The following is a 22,211-nucleotide window of genomic DNA, read 5'->3' on the forward strand; positions in this document are numbered from 1 at the left end:
TGATTTTCCCAAAATGTTGTCTGCGTGTCAGACTCAACAAACTTTCATACTTTATGATCAGCGCTTGCAAGATCCACTGTCAATGATGGTACAACACCCATCTTCAGTATTGGCTTTCTGGCAAGACCCATCGAATGTTTTCCCCAATAGAGCAACTTTGCTTGAAATGTCCACTGCACATGCGTGACATGGTTAAACATTTCAGTGAAGCCTGTCCACTCAAAATGAAAAGCAGCCTCTGCTGTCGGGTGTCTTCTCTTCGGAAAATAAAATATACACTATGATATCCGGTCATAAGTGTGCTTTCTCCGGCATGCAGATAAGTAGCTTGTTAGCTAACAGTCACAGCACAGACCTAAGATTACTAGTAGCCTATCTTTGGTTATACATATGTTCTGCTTGAGCTAGCTAGTTTACGGGTTGTAAACAAGCCAAAGGCGGCATAGGTGCATATTGTAATTTACATAGGCTTTCTATGGTAGATAGGGCTTTTGGCACGGCTATTGTAGGGTAGCTAAGCAGTTGCCAACCAGCAGAGCTCGTGACTTCACGCTACAGACCGGACTCTGGGGCTTGAGTCAAACACTTTCGAAAGTGTTAAAGGGGGAATATTAACATTTACTGTTGTTGATACAAATGTTTAAATTCCATTTATTATGGCAATGACATTTTCTTACTCTTGACAACTTTTCATTCTAATGATATGAGAACCCCTTTCACAATGAGGTACAGACACTGATAATTTCTTATTAAACTTGCTGCAAGAAATATATGGATGTTAAAAGACTCCTAATCAACCAACATACAGTAGAGTTCTTATAATTCCTTATCTCTAGCCACCAGGGGGCACTAGAATTCCATCCCTTTAACAGTAGGTGTTCATAACAAGGGTTCAGCCTCATTTACCTAATGATAATTTATAGTTGCGCCAATCACAGATGGAGAGCATCATATCCACCATGCCCCTCATATACCTTTTGCTGTCACTTACAAAATCATGCACCTTTGATATCCCGCTCATGAGTATCCCTGTATTCATGAATAAACAGAATATTCCAAATTTAAATTAATATGGGTTAATAGGAATAGTAACTGAAATGTGGACACTGACTGTAGGCCTATAACTTCTGACATGTAGCGTAATTTAATATGAACTCCTGCAGAATTACGCGTTTCTTGCAGTGAAATTATACAACAAATGTCAATTTTGTTTCAGGAACAGGAGTTGAGAGATATGATTTCTTTCTTTCAGCATCTCATGTCAAAATGCAATGCTTGTGTTATGTGTTATCTTTTACACTTTTATGCAAGCAGACAGTATTTCAACCACACAAAATATGTACCCAAGACGAATTGAAGTGTTATCATAAACATGTTTTCTCAGCTTTTAATTTCCTTAAAATCGGTCAAACTGATGACATTTAGATATTTTGCACTGGACCAAACATAATCACACAACACCCATGATATGCGAAACTGAGCTTGCACAGACTGTAAATAAGCTAAGATATTTACACGTATCCTGTCTTAAATCACCATAACCCAGGCATCTGATCTGGGTTTCTGATATCCGGGACACACGCTTTTTCGTGTTATTGTAAACTGGATATGATGTTTATATGTGTCAACTCAAACAGAATAATTAGGTATCTAGAATAATAACGGGATATTGGTGTTCATGTCGATGTGGTCATTGGTGGCATAATGGGTGCGAGTGTACCCATAGAGCAAAGTAAAAGCAGGAAGAGTAACCGTCAATATTTGCTGTGATTTGATTAAACTCAATTGACATTACAAAAAATACATTCCACTGCATAAGCCACAATAACTGGAGAAAAGTTACATTCGTGAGCATATTTAAATTAACGGGTACACTACCCTAAACACTTTTAAAATGCCCCATGTACATTGTGAGAGCCTCAAATAAATTACGTATGTTCTGGAATAACACAAACTATAGCCAACTAATCACTATAATTAGCAGCATGTACAGCAGTGGCTGTTTGTTTACACCATCCTCTTATCATCTCTTTCTTACACTGGATTTAGATTCACATGAAATCGTGATGGTCTCCTGCTTAATTTACTGGACGAGACGTGCTCTGGCCGGATTGAGTTGTGCCAGATGATTACTTTAGTGCCCCAAGGGGTTGCGCACAAGGCAGTCGGTGATCTGTGAACACACATGGAACATTTCAGCGCAGTCAGTCCCAACGATGGTCAAAGTTGTGTAAATGTCTGAGAGCTGATGCAAGGACTTCAAAATGAATCAGATGGAGTTGCTGTATCAAATAATATCAAATCAAATATTCGGTATGGCGGTATAAGGAATAAAAGAAAAAAGAAAAGCACATCGAAACTTGGCTGATCGCTATCTGATTAACGGGACGGGACGTCTCCAAGTTCGTTAAGCAAAACCATTCCACCATCGAGACAGTTTCTGATAGCTCAATGTATAGTTTATGTGACGCACGGAGTGCACAAGACAAGGCTGTATTCGTACAGGTGCGATTTTGTAGCCTACACTAGTCAAGCTACTCTTCTTGGGTTGTTGAAACTCACGAAACTCCGAGACTGGAAGTTACATGGAATAAAGTGACAGCCAAAATGAGCATTTACTCTCATATCTGGAGGTTTTTACAGATATTCCTAGCGACGATTGTCACAGTTGTCACCCAAGGTATGTGCCTTTTATTGTAAGTGAACACTAGCCTGAGTGATTGTCTGCATATACCTAATACTCATTTAGAATCTATTTTGCTCTATTCCATGGATGTTTTTAATTATAGACTCTTTATGGTGTTGTTCGAGTAGTCTAGACGTGTATTCTAGTTTATTTCCTATAAAATAATATCAAACTAGTAGCCTCTTAAATGTTTGTGTTGTATCTTTATAATATAATTATGATCGAGATGTTGATGACACAACATAGACCATAGACCAACTCGGTCCTGGGGACCCCAAGGAGTTCACGTTTTGGTTTTTGCCACAGCACTACACAGCTGATTCAAATAATCAAAGCTTGATGATGAGTTGATTATTTGAATCAGCTGTGTGGTGCTGTGGCAAAAACCAAAACGTGCACCCCTTGGGGTCCCCTGGACCGAGTTTGTGAAACGTTGAAATAACCACTGTTACCCTTGTGGTTCAAAATGTATTTAACTTATAGTTTCCTTAAATTATATACCGTACTTTTATGACTACAATTGACATACACACTGACCAAGCCATCAGTCAAATGGCCTACCAAGATACGGTAGGCCTACCAAGTTACAGTAGGTCCACTTTAGCCTAATTAGCCTACTCCAAAGAGCATGGTAAAATACAGTTTTTTACATTTTATTTGGGGTTGATCTTATTGATTTGTGCTGATGTAACATTGCTGATGTGAATTTTGTTTTTCGCAAACCTCAATTTCTGTCTGGCATTATGGCAGCTCCAAATGCATGCTCTGGCAATTTCGACTTGTAAAAGCCAGCACTGCTATTTTCCAATGGTGGCGCCAGGGTCGGTAATTTGCCTGTTCAATATAAACTCAATAGCGCTAGGTTGGAAAGGTGTGTCCTTAAAAACATGCGCCAATGTGCCAATTTCAAGCAGCGCTACTGGTGATATTTAAACTGGTTTTAGCAGTAATGCAATTAGTTATGCCATCGATTTTGCCAGCAGAGGAGCACAATAGCCTAATCAGTAGCATATAACCAATGTTTTATTCAAATATAATTAGCAGCAAAACAGTCAACAGACATTCATGTTTTTTCTTTATGCTGAACGTAATTATTTGTCCATGCAGCTTCTGTGCAAAGTATGGACTCATTAGGCCTATCTGTGATGCACATTGAATGAAGGGTGTCAGTGACTGTAGGAAGGCTTTTTAGGAACATAAACTTATAACAATAGACTGCTTATTGTTTGTCCTTTTATCATTTACAAAAAATGCATCTTCTGCGTTCATCTGTTGCACCCAACTGTAAAATCGCGGGAATTCCGATCCCTGGCCTTGGTGCTGAATCCTCTTGTAGTTTAGGCTATTTGCCTGTTCATTTGTTTATCTTTCACGTGGCAAAGTCCAAAGTCACTAACAGGCCATATCAGGCCATGGTACTGTAAGCTAATCTTATTATAATGTTCGGCCAATGTCCAATTGTCCATGGCTCTAACATGCAGTGCATTCTCGAAATGCGAATGCTATGTGTGTAGACGAATATTTTCATGTTAAAGCCAATTGCTTCTATGTTGAAGCCTGACACACCCTGAACCTATACCACCAGCACTAAGACTTACTACTGCGTTAAGTAGCGCTGAGATTTACCATTATGTTAGGCTTGTTAAAATAGAGCACTAGAGTATGTGTTGGATGTACTGTGTACCAGCACCTCTGTTACATTGGAGTATCACCAGTTTGTGCACTTTAAATCATATAAAATGTTATTTGTCACATGCTTCATAAATAGCAGGTGTAGAATAACAGTGAAATTCTTACTTATTGCCCTTCCTAACAATGCAGAGAAAACAATTGAATAATAATAGAAGGACAATAACATGAGAAATAAATACATACACAATGAGTAATGATAACATGGCTATGTACATGGGGTACCAGTACATAGTCAATGTGCAGGGGTTACGAGGTAATAGAGGTGCATATGTACATATATATATATATATATATATATATATAAGTAAGGTTAAAGTGATGAGGCAACAGGATAGATAATAAGCAGTAGCAGCATATGTGATAAGTCAAACGAGTGCAAGGGAGGGGCAATGCAGATAGTCCAGGATAGCTATTTGATTAACTATTTAGCAAGTTCCACTCATGAAACGGACACACATGAAACATTTAAATTGCTTTCATTCCCTAAGTGTAGTGACGGTGTCCAGCAGAGCTAGTCCAGAACTCATCATTGTGCTCATTCACATCACCTCAGTAAGGAAATGGACAAGACCCTGTGGACTTTAATTACAAATATTCCACATCACAAAGGCATTTGCTAAAAAGCTTCTAACTGCCTCAAAGACTGCTATTTCCAGGCGATGTGGCCCTCCTGAATTATAATAAACAGACTGGATAAAGAGATAATAAAAAGGGAGAAATCCTGATAAAACAGATTTTTAAAAGCAGCTTTAAGAGTCTCATTGGATATAGCAATCTCTACCAATCCCCACACAGGCCTAAGCATCTCCCTCCCTCCCCTCCCTTTCTGTACAAATCTGATCAGTGCTCTATCTCGTTTGTATGTTTATGTAGCAGTTGCAGGGACATAGGGTCTTTTCAAGAGTAAACCACCATTTCTATTAGGAGAGCTTTGTCCCTGAAATGCTTAGGTCATGCCTGACCTTTGCCCTGGGGAGAGGACACTGCCATTATGGAAGTAAACAACATCTTGACCTAAACACAGGCTCTCTTCACCACTTCATGTGGAATAAGTGAGATATCTGTGTCATGGCTCCGTCAAGTCATTGGAAATCAGATCACTTACAGGCTGTTCTGCATATATGGAAATGGCAGGTAGCCTAGCGGTTAAGAGTGTTGGACCAGTAACCAAAAGGTTGCTGGTTCAAATCCCCAAACTGACTAGATTAAAAACCTGTTTGTGCTCTTGAGCATGGCACTTAACCATAATTGCTACTGTAAGTTACTTTGGATAAGAGTGTCTGCTAAATTACTGAATTGTATTTTAGCACATTAGAATGCGTGGGGGTTGCACACACAATGTACTTAGTGATGGAGGAACAGACACTTATCTGCATACAAACATGATGATATTGCAGAAGAAAAGGAACAGGCAAACTGTTACTGGTCATTCAAACACCATGCATCATAGGCAAGGTTTGTTTGGTGTGTGGTCACCCCAAATCAGTGGGTTCCATCAAGACAAACTCAAGTTGAATAACTTGTCAGAGCGTGATTTGTAATTCTGTATGAAAAGAGACAATGTATTGTATGCTAGTTGTCTCAATATAATACTGACAATAGCATACAATGACAGCATGGGTAATGTTTTGTTTCCTAGTAACAACCAATAGCCTACTGTAATAGTACTGTAAAGATACCTTGTTCTCATGACTGAGCAGTACTGTGCTGTCCAGAAATTGGTCAGCTGACAGCTTTACCTCTACTGGGAACAATGCCAAGACCTAAAGACACTTATAGCCATGCCATTAATTAGCTTTTGCCTTAGTCTCCTCACTTTTTTTGAATCAACCTTATATGTTTCATTGTGTCCAGTGATGCTAATGGTACTGTGGTACTGTTTTTACCCCCAACATTAGAACACAGGACCATATGTAGTCCTGTCAGGCTCCCTGTTCCTAGCGTTCTGATGCCCTCATGATTTGCTTTATCTAACAGGCTCACAAGTAGTGACTTATTCTGAGAAAAGAGACTCATTATGTTTAAAAGTTGCCTTAAGTCTTATTTCATCAGTTCTGAAAATCTCTCTCTGCTTTTTCATATCTAATATATTATTATTAAATTGTTATTACTATTGCTTAATGCAAGTGCTTATTCCCTAAAGATAAACTCACACTGTACACATCTACCTATTCACAGATATTTTCATTTGGAATCACCTAGAGAATTTGGAAAATAGATTTGATTAACAGCATATAATTCTGCGCTCGGTATATTGGATTCAGTTGTGCATTGTTTTTCCTTTTCCATTTGAAGAGCAAAGCAGTTGATCCTTGAAAGAACGAAAACAACAATGTCAATGGAGACATTAGAGAAGTGCATTTCTGTAGGCCAGAATAGATCTTGTTTAGGTGGACAGGGAAATAGAAAAGTGAAAGGTCTGTATGCAAGTTGAGGGATTGGCGCAGCTCTGTGCTGAAACAGCTGGTGGAGGGATTTGGCATTGTGTTTATCATCTGGATGCAATGCTTTCATCATGGGTAGTGAGGATGGATATACAGTATAGGCGCAGCATATACACTATATATACAGAAGTATGTGGACACCACTTCAAATTAGTGGATTCGTCTATTTCAGCCACACCCGGTGCTGACAGGTGTATACTGTAAAATCGAGAAAACAGCCATGCAATCTCCATAGACAAACATTGGCAGTAGAATGAAGTGCTCAGTGACTTTCAACATGCACCATCATAGGATGCCAGCTTTTCAATTTCTGCTCTGTTAGAGCTTCCCCGGTCAACTGTAAGGGCTGTTATTGTGAACTGGAAATGTCTAGGAGCAACAATGGCTCAGCCACGAAGTGTTAAACCACACAAACTCACAGAACGGGACCGACTAGTGCAGAAGCGCGTAACACGTAAAAAACGTCTGTCCTCGGTTGCAACACTCACTACCGAGTTCCAAACTGCGTCTGGAAGCAACGTCAGCACAATAACTGTTTGTCGAGAGCTTCAGGAAATGGGTTTCCATTGCTGAGTTGCCGCACACAAGCCTAAGATCACCATGCACAATGCCAAGCGTTGGCTGGAGTGGTGTAAAGCTCATCGCCATTGGACGCTGGAGCAGTAGAAATGCATACTCTGGAGTGATGAATCACATTTCACCGTCTGGCAGTCTTACAGACGAATATAGGTTTGGCGGATACCAGGAGAACGCTACCTGCTAGAATGCATAGTGAAAACTGTAAAGTTTGATGGAGGAGGAATAATGGTCTGGACAGTTTTTCATGGTTTGGGCCATGCCCCTTAGTTCCAGTGAAGGGAAATCTTAATGCCACAGCATACAATGACATTCTAGACAATTCTGTGCTTCCAACTTTGTGGCAACAGTTTGGGGAAGGCTCTTTCATGTTTCAAATGTTTTATTTAACTAGGCAAGTCTGTTAAGAACAAATTCTTATTTACAATGACGGCCTACCCTGGCCAAACCTTCATGACGCTAGGCCAATTGTGCTCCGCCCTATGGGACTCCAAATCACGTCCGGTTGTGATACAGCCTGGAATCGAACCAGGGTCTGTAGTGACGCCTCTAGCACTGAGATGCAGTGCCTTAGAACACTGTGCCACTCGGGAGCTCTGGAGCATGACAATGCCCCAGTGCGCTAAGCGATGTCCATACAGAAATGGTTTGTCGAGATCGGTGTGGAAGAACAGTTGCAGCACATCTCCCTCCTGCAAAGATGCAGAAGCAGAAAAGGCCCAGTGAGTGTTTATTCACAGCGGTGGGAGATGTTGCCAGCTCTGGTATTAAACAGCACATCTGTCTGTCAGTGGCCACTGGTGGAGACAGCCCAAGCCCAGGCCCCAGACCCAGCCTTCTCCTACAGAAAATGATTGAGACACATGTCTGTGGGAGAGAAAAAAAAACTCCATTTGTGTTTCTCTTTGGATTGTCGCTACGTAGACATGGCTCCGTTGTGTTTCCCTGACCTTGTAAAGCTTTCCAACGAGTCCACAGCCTCCGTACGATGGCTGCTCAGTGATAAAAGCAGGCGAATGAGGGACAAGACTCAGTTAAATTTACGAAAAGCTCAACAGAAGCGAAGGTACAGGACAGCAGGCAGGCTCAGGGTCAGGGGCAGGCAGAGTGGTCAGGCGGGCGGGTTCAGGGTCAGGACAGGCAAGGGTCAAAAACCAGGAGGGCGAGAAAAACAGAGGCTTGGAAAAGACAGGCGCTGACAGGACAAACGCTGGTAAACTTGACAAACAAAACGAACTGGTAACATACAAATGGAGAACACGGGTATAAATACACATGGGATAATGGGGAAGATGGGTGACACCTGGAGGGGGATGGAAACAATCACAAAAACCGGTGAAACAGATCAGGGCGTGACACTCCTCCTCCTCAGGAAAAAAGCCATCAACAATCCAGTGACAGATGTGCCGTTCTCTCTGTCATCTTTTGTCATGATTTGACAAATGGAACTAAAACATATGTGTCTCTACAGATGCAGATAATTATGTCTGTAATCTTAGTCAACTCTGTGGTAAGCACAAGTTTATGACAGTTATGGGATCAAGAATAGTTGTCAAGAGGGACATTGTTGATGATATCTACAAATAGTTGACTTGTCACAGTGGTATGTGATGCATGCATTGTGTATTCTTAGTTTGTCATAGTTCATGATGAATAGAATCGCATTACATTGCAGGGCTCATAGGCTAGTCTTTGGATGAGGTTGTCCTCTTGGCAGAACCGAATGTGCCCATTTTTCATGAACAAGCATCTGACTTTATTCTGCAATGCAAGTTATAGGCCTACCCTTAAGAGGATAATAGACTTGGTTTCATTATTTTTGAACAGACAGTTAATTATTAACTGACAGTTTGTGAGATAATTTCCGGTAATGAGCACATACCAGGCAGTTGGTGCTTTTCTCTCTCACTCTCTCTCTCTCACTCTCTCACTCACACACACACACACACACCAAGTAGGCCAATTAGCCTCCCATTGACAGTGCAGCCTCAGGTCAGCTGCCATAATCTGTGTAATCTATCAAAATGGCCGCAAAATGAGAGTGGATGCTGGCCTGCGGACCTGTGCCCAGTTCACTTCCAGAGAGACAGACATGCCGCAACCCTCATGCTTTTAGGCTGGATCAAAGGGCTCTCATGCTGTTGTCTCTTTCGACATCCTCACGCTACTCCAAACACCCAAAATTACAATTCTGCCCTGTGTGGGAAACAAAGGCAATAACATACAGAAAACAAAGCAGTAACTGTACTCAACAAAAATAGAAACACAACATGTAAAGTGTTGGTCCCATGTTTCATGATCTGAAATACAATATTGCCAAATTTGTTTACATCCCTGTTAGTGAACATTTCACCTTTGCCAAGATAACCCATCCATCTGACAGGTGTGGCATAGCAACAAGCTGATTAAACAGCATGATCATTACATAGGTGCACATTGTGCTGGGAACAATAAAAGGCCACTATAAAATGTGCAGTTTTGTTACACAACACAATGCCACAGTTGTCTCCAATGTCATTTTAGAGAATTTGGCAGTACATCCAACCAGCCTCACATCCGCAGATCGCTTGTAACCACGCCAGCCCAGGAGCCCTACGTCCCGCTTTTATACCTATGGGATTGTTTGAGACCAGCCACCCGGACAGCAGATGAAACTGAGGAGTATTTCTGTCTGTAATAAAACCCATTCTGATTGGCTGGGCTGGGCTCCCAAGTGGGTGGGGCTATGCCTTCCCAGTCCCACCCATGGCTGCTCCCCTGCCCAGTCATGTGAAATACATAGATTTGGACTTTATTTATTTATTTCAATTGACTGATTTCCTTATATGAACTGTAACTCAGTAAAATCGTTGAAGTTGTTGCATATTGCATTTGTATTTTTGTTCAGTATAATTAGTTTTGTTTTCACGTCATCAGATCATGTAGATGTTATTGCTTGCTACTTTGCCATTTTGTTTTACGTTAATGGTTTGAGCTTAAATCACATTGATAATGGGATTGACTTGATCTAGATGATGGATGATATAATGGCAATGGAGTCTGTTCTGATGCTGTCCCACCAGTGTGCCGGGCCACTGCATCACACTGTAATAACCTTAAGCTGCTCCTGCTATAATTTGTAATATAAAGGCCCTATTGTCTACTGTGTCATGGGAATTCGAAGATTAAGTAAAAGGTCAGTGCTAGCCCTTTCACTTTAATGACGAGGTCACATCCAGTTGATCAGCTTGCCTCAAGTCTAGTTCCTGGACTTTTCTGCATGGTTTCTTTTTAGTATTTCCTGTTGAACCACTATTTTTATAGGATATTTTTGTGTTCAGATTAATAATGATAAAGGCCATGAATTATTCCTGACCTCTTGATATAACCAAGAAACAATGGACCATGTTGTAGAACTCCTGACCCTGATCATGAAGGGGTGTTAGATAGAGTTTAGAGAAGCAGGAGAGTAGCCAGAAGGTTGTAAATTCCAAGGCGTAGGCTATTAGGAGAGGCTAAGGGTCTAGTGACTCACTAGTCCATCCAAAATGATAAACATTAATTTCCTCTACATGTCTTCAAAACAACAATGTCTGTTAACCTGGGGTAATGTTTTGTCTTTTGCTTTCCCACAGAGTTGGACAGTCAGGAGATGTCAGACAACACCAAGAGCTCTCTGCCATTCCCTGTGTTCCTTCCAGTCAACTACCAGGTGCGAGATGCAGACTGCTTCTTCCTGAAGGAGACCGGTCAGGACATCATGAGAAACTCCAGCCTGCAGACACAGACACAGCCATTTGTCATCCTGAGAGCCAGCCGGCCGCCTATTGTCAATGCCAGCTATGGGCCCCTGTCCAAAGAGCAGCCTGTCCCTCTAGACCTGATCCAGTCTGTGCAGCTGTTCCGGGCCCCGGGGGTATTCACCTATAACTGGAAGGTCCAGTTCTTTGTGCTGACCCCCCGGGTCTACTCCTCCATGCCCAAGGTGCAGGTGTTGTTCTATGTGGCTGGGAGGGACTGGGACAGGGGAGCAGAGGGGTTAAATGATGAGTTGCCCTGTGTGATGTTGTTTGCCTTCTGGCAGACCCAGGAGGTAAGGGGCTCCTGTGCCCTTGGAGGTCAGAGGGGCACCTGCATGGCTGAGCTGGAGCCTGTAGCCAGCTGGTTTAGTCCCGCAGCAGAGAGCTCTAGCCGGGAGAGGCTGTACCTAACAGAGGGCAACACAGTAGAGCTGTACTACCAGGCCCGGCCCAGTGCCTACGGGAAGTGCAGGGAATGGGATGGGGGCCGCTGGGGTAGCTCAGAGCAGCAGCAGCAGGCTGAGTACGTCCCTGTTACTCCAATGCAGAGAATCGGCAGTGTACGCCTCCTTCAGGTGCCCAAGGGAGCTGCATCTGTGTCTCAACTCAAGCTGGGAAAGGCCGTTGTCATTCAGACCTCCTCCAAACCCCTGAAGAAAGATATCGCCACTTTCAACATCCTCACAGCCAGCTCCTCCTCCCTGGTGAACTTCACTCTGCGGTGAGTCTCATATGACACGATTGATGTTTTCACTCATACTTAACCTACTTTACTTTTTATTATGTCAAGTCACGTATTCTAAAACAATAAGTTATCTTAAAAAATGCATAATTCCAAATGCCACTATTTCCCTATGACATATAGGAAACAACTATAGTGAAGTGCTTTATCAGACCAATAACTGTCCTGTAGCACACTGTGGTTATAATTGGTTAACAACTAACCCTATTTTCTGATGTATTGCACAGTAGCCCAACTTATCTTCTACATTTAGCCACACGTTCCCAAACTGTCCATTAGAAATAAGGGAATATTGGAGGAAATTAGATTTGATGTGGATTAAAGCATTTCTCAGAAAATATCATAGATGTTAGCAGTCTTAGTGGGAATTGAGGCAGATTATTAATGTTAAATAGAAAAATACATGTCTTTGCTAGTGGAGAGTAATGATATTCAGAGCTATTTCAACTTCCCTTGCAGCCATCAAGCAACTATTGCTTTTGCATTAACCTACTATATTCCAGTATTTTCATCATTCAGTTAGTCATAACTAAGGTGAGTTTTCCTCTCTCTGCGATTTTTCTAGGCCCAATGGCAATTTCCTCTTCTCCTCACTCACTCTGGCTATTTTCAGGTTCGGGCTTAACTTCTGTAATGTCGTACCAGGTCTGGGCTCGGGGTTCAGTTCACCGGGCTTGGGTCTGACCGGGATCAAATGTTAAGTTCTGATGAGAACTGAGAAAGGCAGTGCCAATTATGCATGTGCTTTGAATTCATGGTAACTTTGTGTGAAGTAAATACGCTAGGCCAACTGCTTCCATGAGACAACCTGTTTGGATAAAGTGCTATTTTATTTTTGGCTAATTTTCTGCTGCACATATTGTGTATTTTGTGGAATTGCATTAGTGCGACATTGGGGGGAAATTTGGTAATTTACCGGTAATTTTACACCAACGGTAATATTTTACCGTTATCTAAAAATGTATATACAGTACCAGTCAAAGTTTGGACACACCTACTCATTCTGGGATTTTTCTTAATTTGTACTATTTTCTACATTGTAGAATAATAGTGAAGACATCAAAACTATTAAATAACACATATGGAATCATGTAGTAACCAAGAAAGTGTTAAACAAATCCAAATATATTTTATATTTGAGATTCTTCTAAGTAGCCACTCTTTCCCTTGATGACAGCTTTGCACACTCTTGGCATTCTCTCAATCAGCTTCATGAGGTAGTCACCTGGAATGAATTTCAATTAACAGATGTGTTAACTAAAGTGTTAGTTAAAAGTTCATTTGTAGAATTTCTTTCCTCCTCAATGTGTTTTTAGGCAATCAGGAAGGGTGGTATACAGAAGCTAGCCCTATTTGGTAAAAGACCAAGTCCATATGTGAAAATTTGAAATTGTGTTTGTTTAACATTGGATAAAAGCAGAGACACAGAGCGACAAAATGGTATATCATACACAGCATTTGAGGAACAATTGGAAAGTAATTCTGCTTTGAAAGTTGATAAACTTCACTTTTGAGAAAATGGCCTTTGAATGTTTTAGTACTGTACCTACTGAAGAGCTCTTCTTTGTCTACACCCATTCAGCATCGTTCACACCCTCTTATGCTTTAGGGTTGATCTGAGCGTTCTGTCCTAACAACAACAGTCAAGCACTCAAGCTAACTGGCTAACGTGAGAGAACAGTTCACTGACCATTTTACTCGCCCTAGCAGAGCTGGTTAGGTTGTTAATATGTTATCCAGAGCGTTGGTGACTGCAACTGTGCTGCTGGCAACAATTTAAGCTTTTTTGGCAATGTTTACCGACACTGGCCATGTTCAACAGGTGTTGAGTGTTCGTAAATTTGCCATTTATTCTGCACTCTGGCACACTCAAGATGAGTGCTCTGAAATCAGACTAAACAAATCCAATTCTATTAGTCACATGAGCCGAATACAACAGGTGTACCAACAGGTTCACCTTACAGTGAAATGCTTACTTACGAGCCCCTAATCAACAATGCAGTAAAAAAAATGCAGATAAGAAGTAAAAGTAACAAGTAATTAAAGAGCAGCAGTAAAATAACAATAGCGAGACTATATACAGGGGGGTAGCGGTACAGAGTCAATGTGCGGGGGCATCGGTTAGTTAATATGCACATGTAGGTACAGTTATTAAAGGAACTATGCATAGATGATAACAACAGAGAGTAGCAATGCAAATAGTCTGGGTAGCCATTTGATTAGGTGTTCAGGAGTCTTATGACTTGTGGGAAGAAGCTGTTTAGAAACCTCTTCGACTTAGACTTGGCGCTCCGTAGGTGTTCCTTTTGACCCGGTGGGAAAGGCCAGTGTGGAGTGCAATAGAGATTGCATCATCTGTGGATCTGTTGGTGCGGTATGCAAATTGGAGTGGGTCTAGGGTTTCTGGGATAATGCCGTTGATGTGAGCCTTTCAAAGCATTTCATGGCTACAGACATGACCAGACTTTCAAAGCATTTCATGGCTAGAGACGTGAGTGCTACAGGTCATTTAGGCAGGTTACATTCGTTTTCTAGGGCACAGGGATTATGATGGTCTGCTTAAAACATGTTGGTATTACAGACTCAGACAGGGAGAGGTTGAAAATATCAGTGAAGACACTTGCCAGTTGGTCAGTGCATGCTCAGAGTACACGTCCTGGTAATCCGTCTGGCCCAGCAGCCTTGTGAATATTGACCTGTTTAAAGGTCTTACTCACATCGGCTGAGGAGAGCGTGATCACACAGTCGTCCGGAGCAGCTGGCGCTCTCATGCATGTTTCAGTGTTCTTTGCCTCTGAGCGTCAGAGCCAGTGTAGTACGATTCGATCTTAGTCCTGTATTGACGCTTGCCTGTTTGATGGTTCGTCGGAGGGCATAGCGGGATTTCTTATAAGCTTCCGGGTTAGAGTCCTGCTCATTGAAAGTGTCATCTCTAGCCTTTAGCTCAGTGCGTATGTTGCCTGTTATCCATGGCTTCTGGTTGGGGTATGTACATACAGTCACTGTGGGGACGACGTCATCGATGCACTTATTGATGAAGCCAAAGACTGATGTGGTGTAGTCCTCAATGCCATCGGAGGAATCCCGGAACATATTCCAGTCTGTGCTAGCAAAACAGTCCTGTAGTTTAGCATCTGCTTTTTATTTATTTATTTATTTCACCTTTATTTAACCAGGTAAGCAAGTTGAGAACAAGTTCTCATTTACAATTGCGACCTGGCCAAGATAAAGCAAAGCAGTTCGACACATACAACGACACAGAGTTACACATGGAGTAAAACAAACATACAGTCAATAATACAGTAAAAAAAAAAAAAAAAAAAACAAGTCTATATACAATGTGAGCAAATTAGGTGAGAAGGGAGGTAAAGGCAAAAAAGGCCATGGTGGCAAAGTAAATACAATATAGCAAGTAAAACACTGGAATGGTAGTATTGCAATGGAAGAATGTGCAAAGTAGAAATAAAAATAATGGGGTGCAAAGGAGCAAAATAAATAAATAAATTAAATACAGTTGGGAAAGAGGTAGTTGTTTGGGCTAAATTATAGGTGGGCTATGTACAGGTGCAGTAATCTGTAAGATGCTCTGACAGTTGGTGCTTAAAGCTAGTGAGGGAGATAAGTGTTTCCAATTTAAGAGATTTTTGTAGTTCGTTCCAGTCATTGGCAGCAGAGAACTGGAAGGAGAGCGGCCAAAGAAAGAATGGTTTTGGGGGTGACTAGAGATATACCTGCTGGAGCGTGTGCTACAGGTGGGAGATGCTATGGTGACCAGCGAGCTGAGATAAGGGGGACTTTACCTAGCAGGGTCTTGTAGATGACATGGAGCCAGTGGGTTTGGCGTATGAAGCGAGGGCCAGCCAACGAGAGCGTACAGGTCGCAATGGTGGGTAGTATATGGGGCTTTGGTGACAAAACGGATAGCACTGTGATAGACTGCATCAATTTGTTGAGTAGGGTATTGGAGGCTATTTTGTAAATGACATCGCCAAAGTCGAGGATTGGTAGGATGGTCAATTTTACAAGGTATGTTTGGCAGCATGAGTGAAGGATGCTTTGTTGCGAAATAGGAAGCCAATTCTAGATTTAACTTTGGATTGGAGATGTTTGATATGGGTCTGGAAGGAGTTTACAGTCTAACCAGACACCTAAGTATTTGTAGTTGTCCACGTATTCTAAGTCAGAGCCGTCCAGAGTAGTGATGTTGGACAGGCGGGTAGGTGCAGGTAGCGATCGGTTGAAGAGCATGCATTTAGTTTTACTTGTATTTAAGAGCAATTGGAGGCCACGGAAGGAGAGTTGTATGGCATTGAAGCTTGCCTGGAGGGTTGTTAACACAGTGTCCAAAGAAGGGCCGGAAGTATACAGAATGGTGTCGTCTGCGTAGAGGTGGATCAGAGACTCACCAGCAGCAAGAGCGACCTCATTGATGTATACAGAGAAGAGAGTCGGTCCAAGAATTGAACCCTGTGGCACCCCCATAGAGACTGCCAGAGGTCCGGACAGCAGACCCTCGATTTGACACACTGAACTCTATCAGAGAAGTAGTTGGTGAACCAGGCGAGGCAATCATTTGAGAAACCAAGGCTGTCGAGTCTGCCGATTGTGGTGGTTGACAGAGTCGAAAGCCTTGGCCAGATCAATGAATACGGCTGCACAGTAATGTTTCTTATCGATGGCGGTTAAGATATCGTTTAGGACCTTGATGGCTGATGGTGCACCCATGACCAGCTCTGAAACCAGATTGCATAGCAGAGAAGGTATGGTGAGATTCGAAATGGTCGGTAATCTGTTTGTTGACTTGGCTTTCGAAGACCTTAGAAAGGCATGGTAGGATAGATATAGGTCTGTAGCAGTTTGGGTCAGAGTGTCCCCCCTTTGAAGGGGGATGACCGCAGCTGCTTTCCAATCTTTGGGAATCTCAGATGACACGAAAGAGAGGTTGAACAGGCTAGTAATAGGGGTGGCAACAATTTCGGCAGATAATTTTAGAAAGAAAGGGTCAGATTGTCTAGCCCGGCTGATTTGTGGGGTCAGATTTTCAGCTCTTTCAGAACTTCAGCTGAATGGATTTGGGAGAAGGAGAAATGGGGAAGGCTTGGGCGAGTTGCTGTTGGGGTGCAGTGCTGTTGACCGGGGTAGGAGTTGCCAGGTGGAAAAAATGCATGGCAGTGGTGACAGTGTTTCCTATCTTCAGTGCAGTGGGCAGCTGGGAAATGTTCTTACTTTAATTCCAGATTATGGTGGGAAGCAAATTTCTGCTGAGTGGTGACAGTGTTTCTATCTTCAGTGCAGTGGATGTTTTTGTGTTGGTTAAGGGCAGCTGGGAGGAGGTGTTCTTATTCTCCATGGACTTTTTACCAGGCATGTCCCAGAACTTTTTAGTGTTTCGGGAGTTAGTGTTGTGGAGGTCAGGAAGCAAATTTCTTGGTTGAAGACAGCAGAGGTGTGACTGCCTTGGCTTTTCCTATGTGTGAGATTGAGGGCCAAGTTTAGTGTATAACGGTTTCTAGCTGAGCTGCATATCACGGGGGCTGTTTTTTTAGAGGGGTGGATTTTAAAGTAGAAGTTCAAATTGTTTGGGTAGCTAATCTTTGCAAACAACACCGCCATTCTATCTTGGATGTTTTGTGTTGGTTAAGCCAGGCAGTCAGGTGGCTGTGCTAAAGGTGAGAACAAACAAGGGGCTATATCTGTTTAAATTTTCTCCATTGTTATAATGGACAAAGGTATGGTAGGATGTGAGTACATTTTTAAAAAGAGAGATATTGTCTCTAGAAACATCATTGAAACATATAAACACTAACCAGAACAGCAATGGACAAGACATATTGACCATCCTCGAGTGATCAAAAGGGTCCAGGGAGTGGAGAGAGGTTGGTTTGGGGGTCACCTAGGATGGAGGTCTGTTGTTATTCAGTAGATTAGTGTTGTAGGGGATTAGTCTCACACAACAACAAAAAAATAAAAACAATAGATATAGTTATAGAGGCCCAGAAGAAACATGTTAATAATAAAAATAAATAAATTGTCCGATTGTCCATCCGGTTTTCCAAGATGGGCATTCAGGTAACGTCGCGACGGAGGAGCCAGCCGGATCTTTGAATTTTGGTTGAGGCTCGCTAGCTGATCTCCGCTGAGGATAGCAGCCAGCTAGCTGAATGAACTGGAGGGACAAAACTGGCGATTTTTTTGTTAAAGGATAGCTAATGACCACAAACCGTGGTTAGCTTACGAACGAGTTGCCAGTAAAGAAGCTAACTAGCTTCTGATTGGCTTCTGGCTAGCTTCTTGGAGTTTCTGGCTAGCTTCTTGGAGGATTGCAGATTTGATTGCAGATTTGAGGTAAATAATACGTATTTATACATATCAATTGGTGAGGCAGGTTGCAGGAGAGTGTATTGAAGATGAGTTGATGGAAAATAAAAATAAAATGTATGTGAAAAAAAAGTTGTAAATATATATATATACACGACACGACAAGATGCTTCATCTGGCCACTTTTTTATCGACCCAGTCATTGGTGCTTCCTGCTTTAATTTTTGATGTAAGCAGGAATCTGGAGGATAGAGTTATGGTCGGATTTGCCAAATGGAGGGCGAGGGAGAGCTTTGTACGCGTCTCTGTGTGTGGAGTAAAGGTGGTCTAGAATTATTTTCCCTCTTGTTGCACATTTAACATGCTGATAGAAATTCGGTAAATCTGATTTCAGTTTCCCTGCATTAAAGACATCTGCCGCTAGGAGCGCCGCTTTTGGATGAGCGTTTTCCTATTTGCTTATGGCGTAATACAGCTCATTGAGTGTGGTTTTAGTGCCAACCTTGCTCTGTGTTGGTATGTAGACCGCTACAAAAATTACAGATGAAAACTTTCTTGGTAGATAATGTGGTCTACAGCTTATCATGAGACACTCTTCGTCAGGTGAGCAAAACTTTGAGACTTCCTTAGATATTGTGCACCAGCTGTTGTTTACATAAATGCATAGGCCCCAGCCCCGTGTCTTACCAGAGGCTGCTGTTCTGTCTTGCAGATAGAGTGTATAACCCGCCAGCTGTACTGTATGTTCTTAATGTCGTCGTTCAGCCACGACTCAGTCAAATATAACGTATTACAGTTTTTAATGTCCCGTTGGTAGGATATATGTGCTTTCAGTTCGTCCCATTTATTTTCCAACGATTGAATGTTAGCTAGCAGAACGGAGGGTAAGGGCAGATTAGCCACTCGTCGCCTGATTTTGCCTCAATTTATTTTTCCTTCTCCAGCGAATCACGGGGATCGGGCCTGGTCGGGTGTCTGCAGTATATCCATTGAGTCTGACTCATTGAAGAGCAACTCCTCATCCAATTTGAGGTGAATAATCCCAGTTCTGATGTCCAGAAGCTCTTTTCGGTCATAAGAGACGGTAGCAGCAACATTATGTACAAAACAAGTTACGAACAAAGCAAAAACAAACAAATTAGCATGGTTGGTTGAGAGCCAATAAGACTGCAGCCCTACCCTCCCTCAATTTATGGTTATAGTTAAGGTTATGACTTAGGTTCAAGGGTTAATGTTAGGGTTATGGAAAGGGTTAACTAACATGCTAAGTAGTTGCAAAGTAGCTAGAAATCAGTAAGTCGTTTCAAAGTTCCTGCAATGCTAAAGTTGTCTGATGAGATTTGAACACACAACATTTGGGTACTAGACGTTCATGTTATATACCTATCCATTCACCCCAACCAACCACCCTCCTTTCATGTTTGCCTTAAGTAACCTTCTATCTTATGTAACAATACCAAACGTAACATATCATACTAATTTGAGAGTCCTAGATTTATGTTTACTGTGTTATGTCTAGTCTATGAGATCAGTCTATTATACCAGATCTGACTTATTTGTTTGTGTTCAAAATCTATTTTTGACCAATCCACAAACCAAACCAAAGATAGATAAACTAAGATATCCAATCATATCAAACCAGAAAACATCCTCTTGGAAGGGTGTCACATCAATGTGTGATGGCCTTAGGGGGTTGGCTGGGTAGGACAATTGCATACAGTATCATCAGAGTTCACTCTGAACAACTACAAGTAACCACAGAGTTCATATATCCATATAGATAGCGTCGGAGTTCTATTCAGAGGACAAGTTTTAGATAAATACCAAACGTGGCTGCAATAGTGTTATTCTATCACACATTTAACAGTCAGTCCTCTGCATACTGCAGAGAGATAGATACATGTTGACCCCTTGATGGGGGAAGGGCTGACTGGTCCTTGGGTATATTCTTGGGCCATTTGTCATGCTGCCGGAGGTGACACATCAAGAGCACATCAATTAGGGCTGAACCAACAGGAGTATAGGGAGGTTAAAGGGTGTGTGTGTGCGTGTGTGTGTGTGTGTGTGTGTCAGTCACCAGATCTCAACCTAATTTAACACTTATAGGAGATTCTAGAGCGGCGCCTGAAACAGCTTTTTCCACCTCCATCAACAAAACACCAAATGATGGAATTTCTTGTGTAAGAATAGTGTCACATTCCTCCAATAGAGATCCAGACACTTTTAGAATCTATGCCAAGGAGCATTGAAGCAGTTCTTGCAGCTCGTCGTGGCCCAATGCCCTATTAAGAAAGTTCAGGTTGGTGTTTCCTTTGCCTTCAACATAGACAGGTGGAGATTTACGTTGTCTTGCTTAGAGATAATACTTGTTCTACTGCTACTATATTTCCTCCAAACTACTGTATGTGGTGAATGATTGTCCTGTCTGGGGTTCCAGAATCTATTTTCTCTATATGCCGCAGTTATTTATTTGGCTTGCATGTATTCTGTTATCCATTTGATGGTATCAGGAAGAAATGTATATCAAATTGCCTATCGTTTTTATGACATACTGTACATCTCTTACCTAGAGATCTTATTCCCCCTGAAGTTGAAAGGTAAACTCTGCAAACACAGGTGCCACAGTCACAGGGGCTTTGTCTATTCTGTAGGCGGGCTTCAATAGGCTAAAAAGGGGATGACCCAAAAAGCAGGACAGCCGGAATGCATTATTCAGCATGTCCTTTGTTCAGCCATTCGTATACCCAAATGAGAACGGTACCTGGAGGAGACCAATATTAAGTCAGTCAGTGGTGAGCGTTGCATGGATGCACCTCACCTCCTTTTTTGAGAATATCAAATTAAGTGGAGATGGAAGGTCTAGCTGAAGGAGCCGGTCTCTCCCTCAACCTCAATAGGTCCATCTGCGCTTACAGTGCTGCTATTCCCAGAGCACACTGGCAGGCACATGCACTGTTCTGATTTAATGCTTTAGCTGGGATTTCTCACCGTCAACAGGCTATACTTGGGGCGGCAGGGTAGCCTAGTGGTTAGAGCGTTGGACTAGTAACCGGAAGGTTGCAAGTTCAAATCCCCGAGCTGACAAGGTACAAATCTGTCGTTCTGCCCCTGAACAGGCAGTTAACCCACTGTTCCTAGGCCGTCATTGAAAATAAGAATTTGTTCTTAACTGACTTGCCTAGTTAAATAAAGGTAAAATTCAAAATACTGTAGCTTCCCATCCCACAGTGTTTGCTGTGTGTCTTAGTAATGTAAATGTTTTCAATAAAACTTTGATAAAGTACAAGAATATGTAGCAACTTATTTGAATGAGATTGATTTCAATCAAGTTGGCAGCCTTCTCTCTTCCTGTTCCACTCCCCTGTGTTGGAATCTATGTTTACTTAAGCAGTGGGGCTGAAAATAAGCCTTTTCCCTTGGCTCTCTTCATCTGTCACCCCAGTGCCCATGTATCTTAATCGCTGTTGCTTTAAATCCATTTGAAATTGCCTCTCACTCACAGTCTCTCCTCAGTCGCTCTGCCTCATGGGGTCAATGGCCACATAATAACAACAAGGAGAGCAAAGGAAGAGGATTGATGGCAGGATCTCCTCTCCTCAAGAAGTTATTACCTTGCCTCTCATAAACAGAGGAGTACATCTGTGTGTATGTTCAGTATCTGTGTACTGTTCACCTCCCTGCCCACACACACAGCCGGTGTTCTAGCCCTCCTCTTCCCCACCATGCGGCCAGTTAATTAAGGAGTCCTGTGTGTCTCTTCTGGTCTGGGCCTCAGCAGCTGTCTGGCTGTTTTATCACTGTTCAAGTGTACCATTAAGTTAGGCTTAACGCTTAGTCGTCAACATAATGAGCCAAGTGGTGGTGATCGCTCGTGACCAGGGGACCAGAGATCCAGTCAGAGTGTGATAACATGGTCAAGCCACACCTGATAGTTTCATTAGCTTTCCATTAGATTGTTTTTGCAGGTTTCATTC

At 42.2% G+C, this 22,211-nt stretch overlaps 1 protein-coding gene across 1 annotated transcript in view; it reads left to right on the forward strand.

The window, feature by feature from the left end:
• Window positions 1-2,088: 2,088 nt before the first annotated feature.
• Window positions 2,089-22,211, forward strand: part of LOC115139969 (transmembrane protein 132D-like) — a 65,869-nt gene continuing 45,746 nt past the window's right edge. Inside the window, exons 1-2 of the mRNA XM_029677902.2 lie at window positions 2,089-2,680; window positions 11,013-11,898. Of these exons, the coding sequence (XP_029533762.1) occupies window positions 2,608-2,680; window positions 11,013-11,898 (959 nt within the window). The 5' untranslated portion in view covers window positions 2,089-2,607. The remainder of the gene's footprint in view (window positions 2,681-11,012; window positions 11,899-22,211) is intronic.

The sequence above is a fragment of the Oncorhynchus nerka genome, linkage group LG13 (assembly GCF_034236695.1).
Source record: "Oncorhynchus nerka isolate Pitt River linkage group LG13, Oner_Uvic_2.0, whole genome shotgun sequence".
Taxonomy (NCBI): domain Eukaryota; kingdom Metazoa; phylum Chordata; class Actinopteri; order Salmoniformes; family Salmonidae; genus Oncorhynchus; species Oncorhynchus nerka.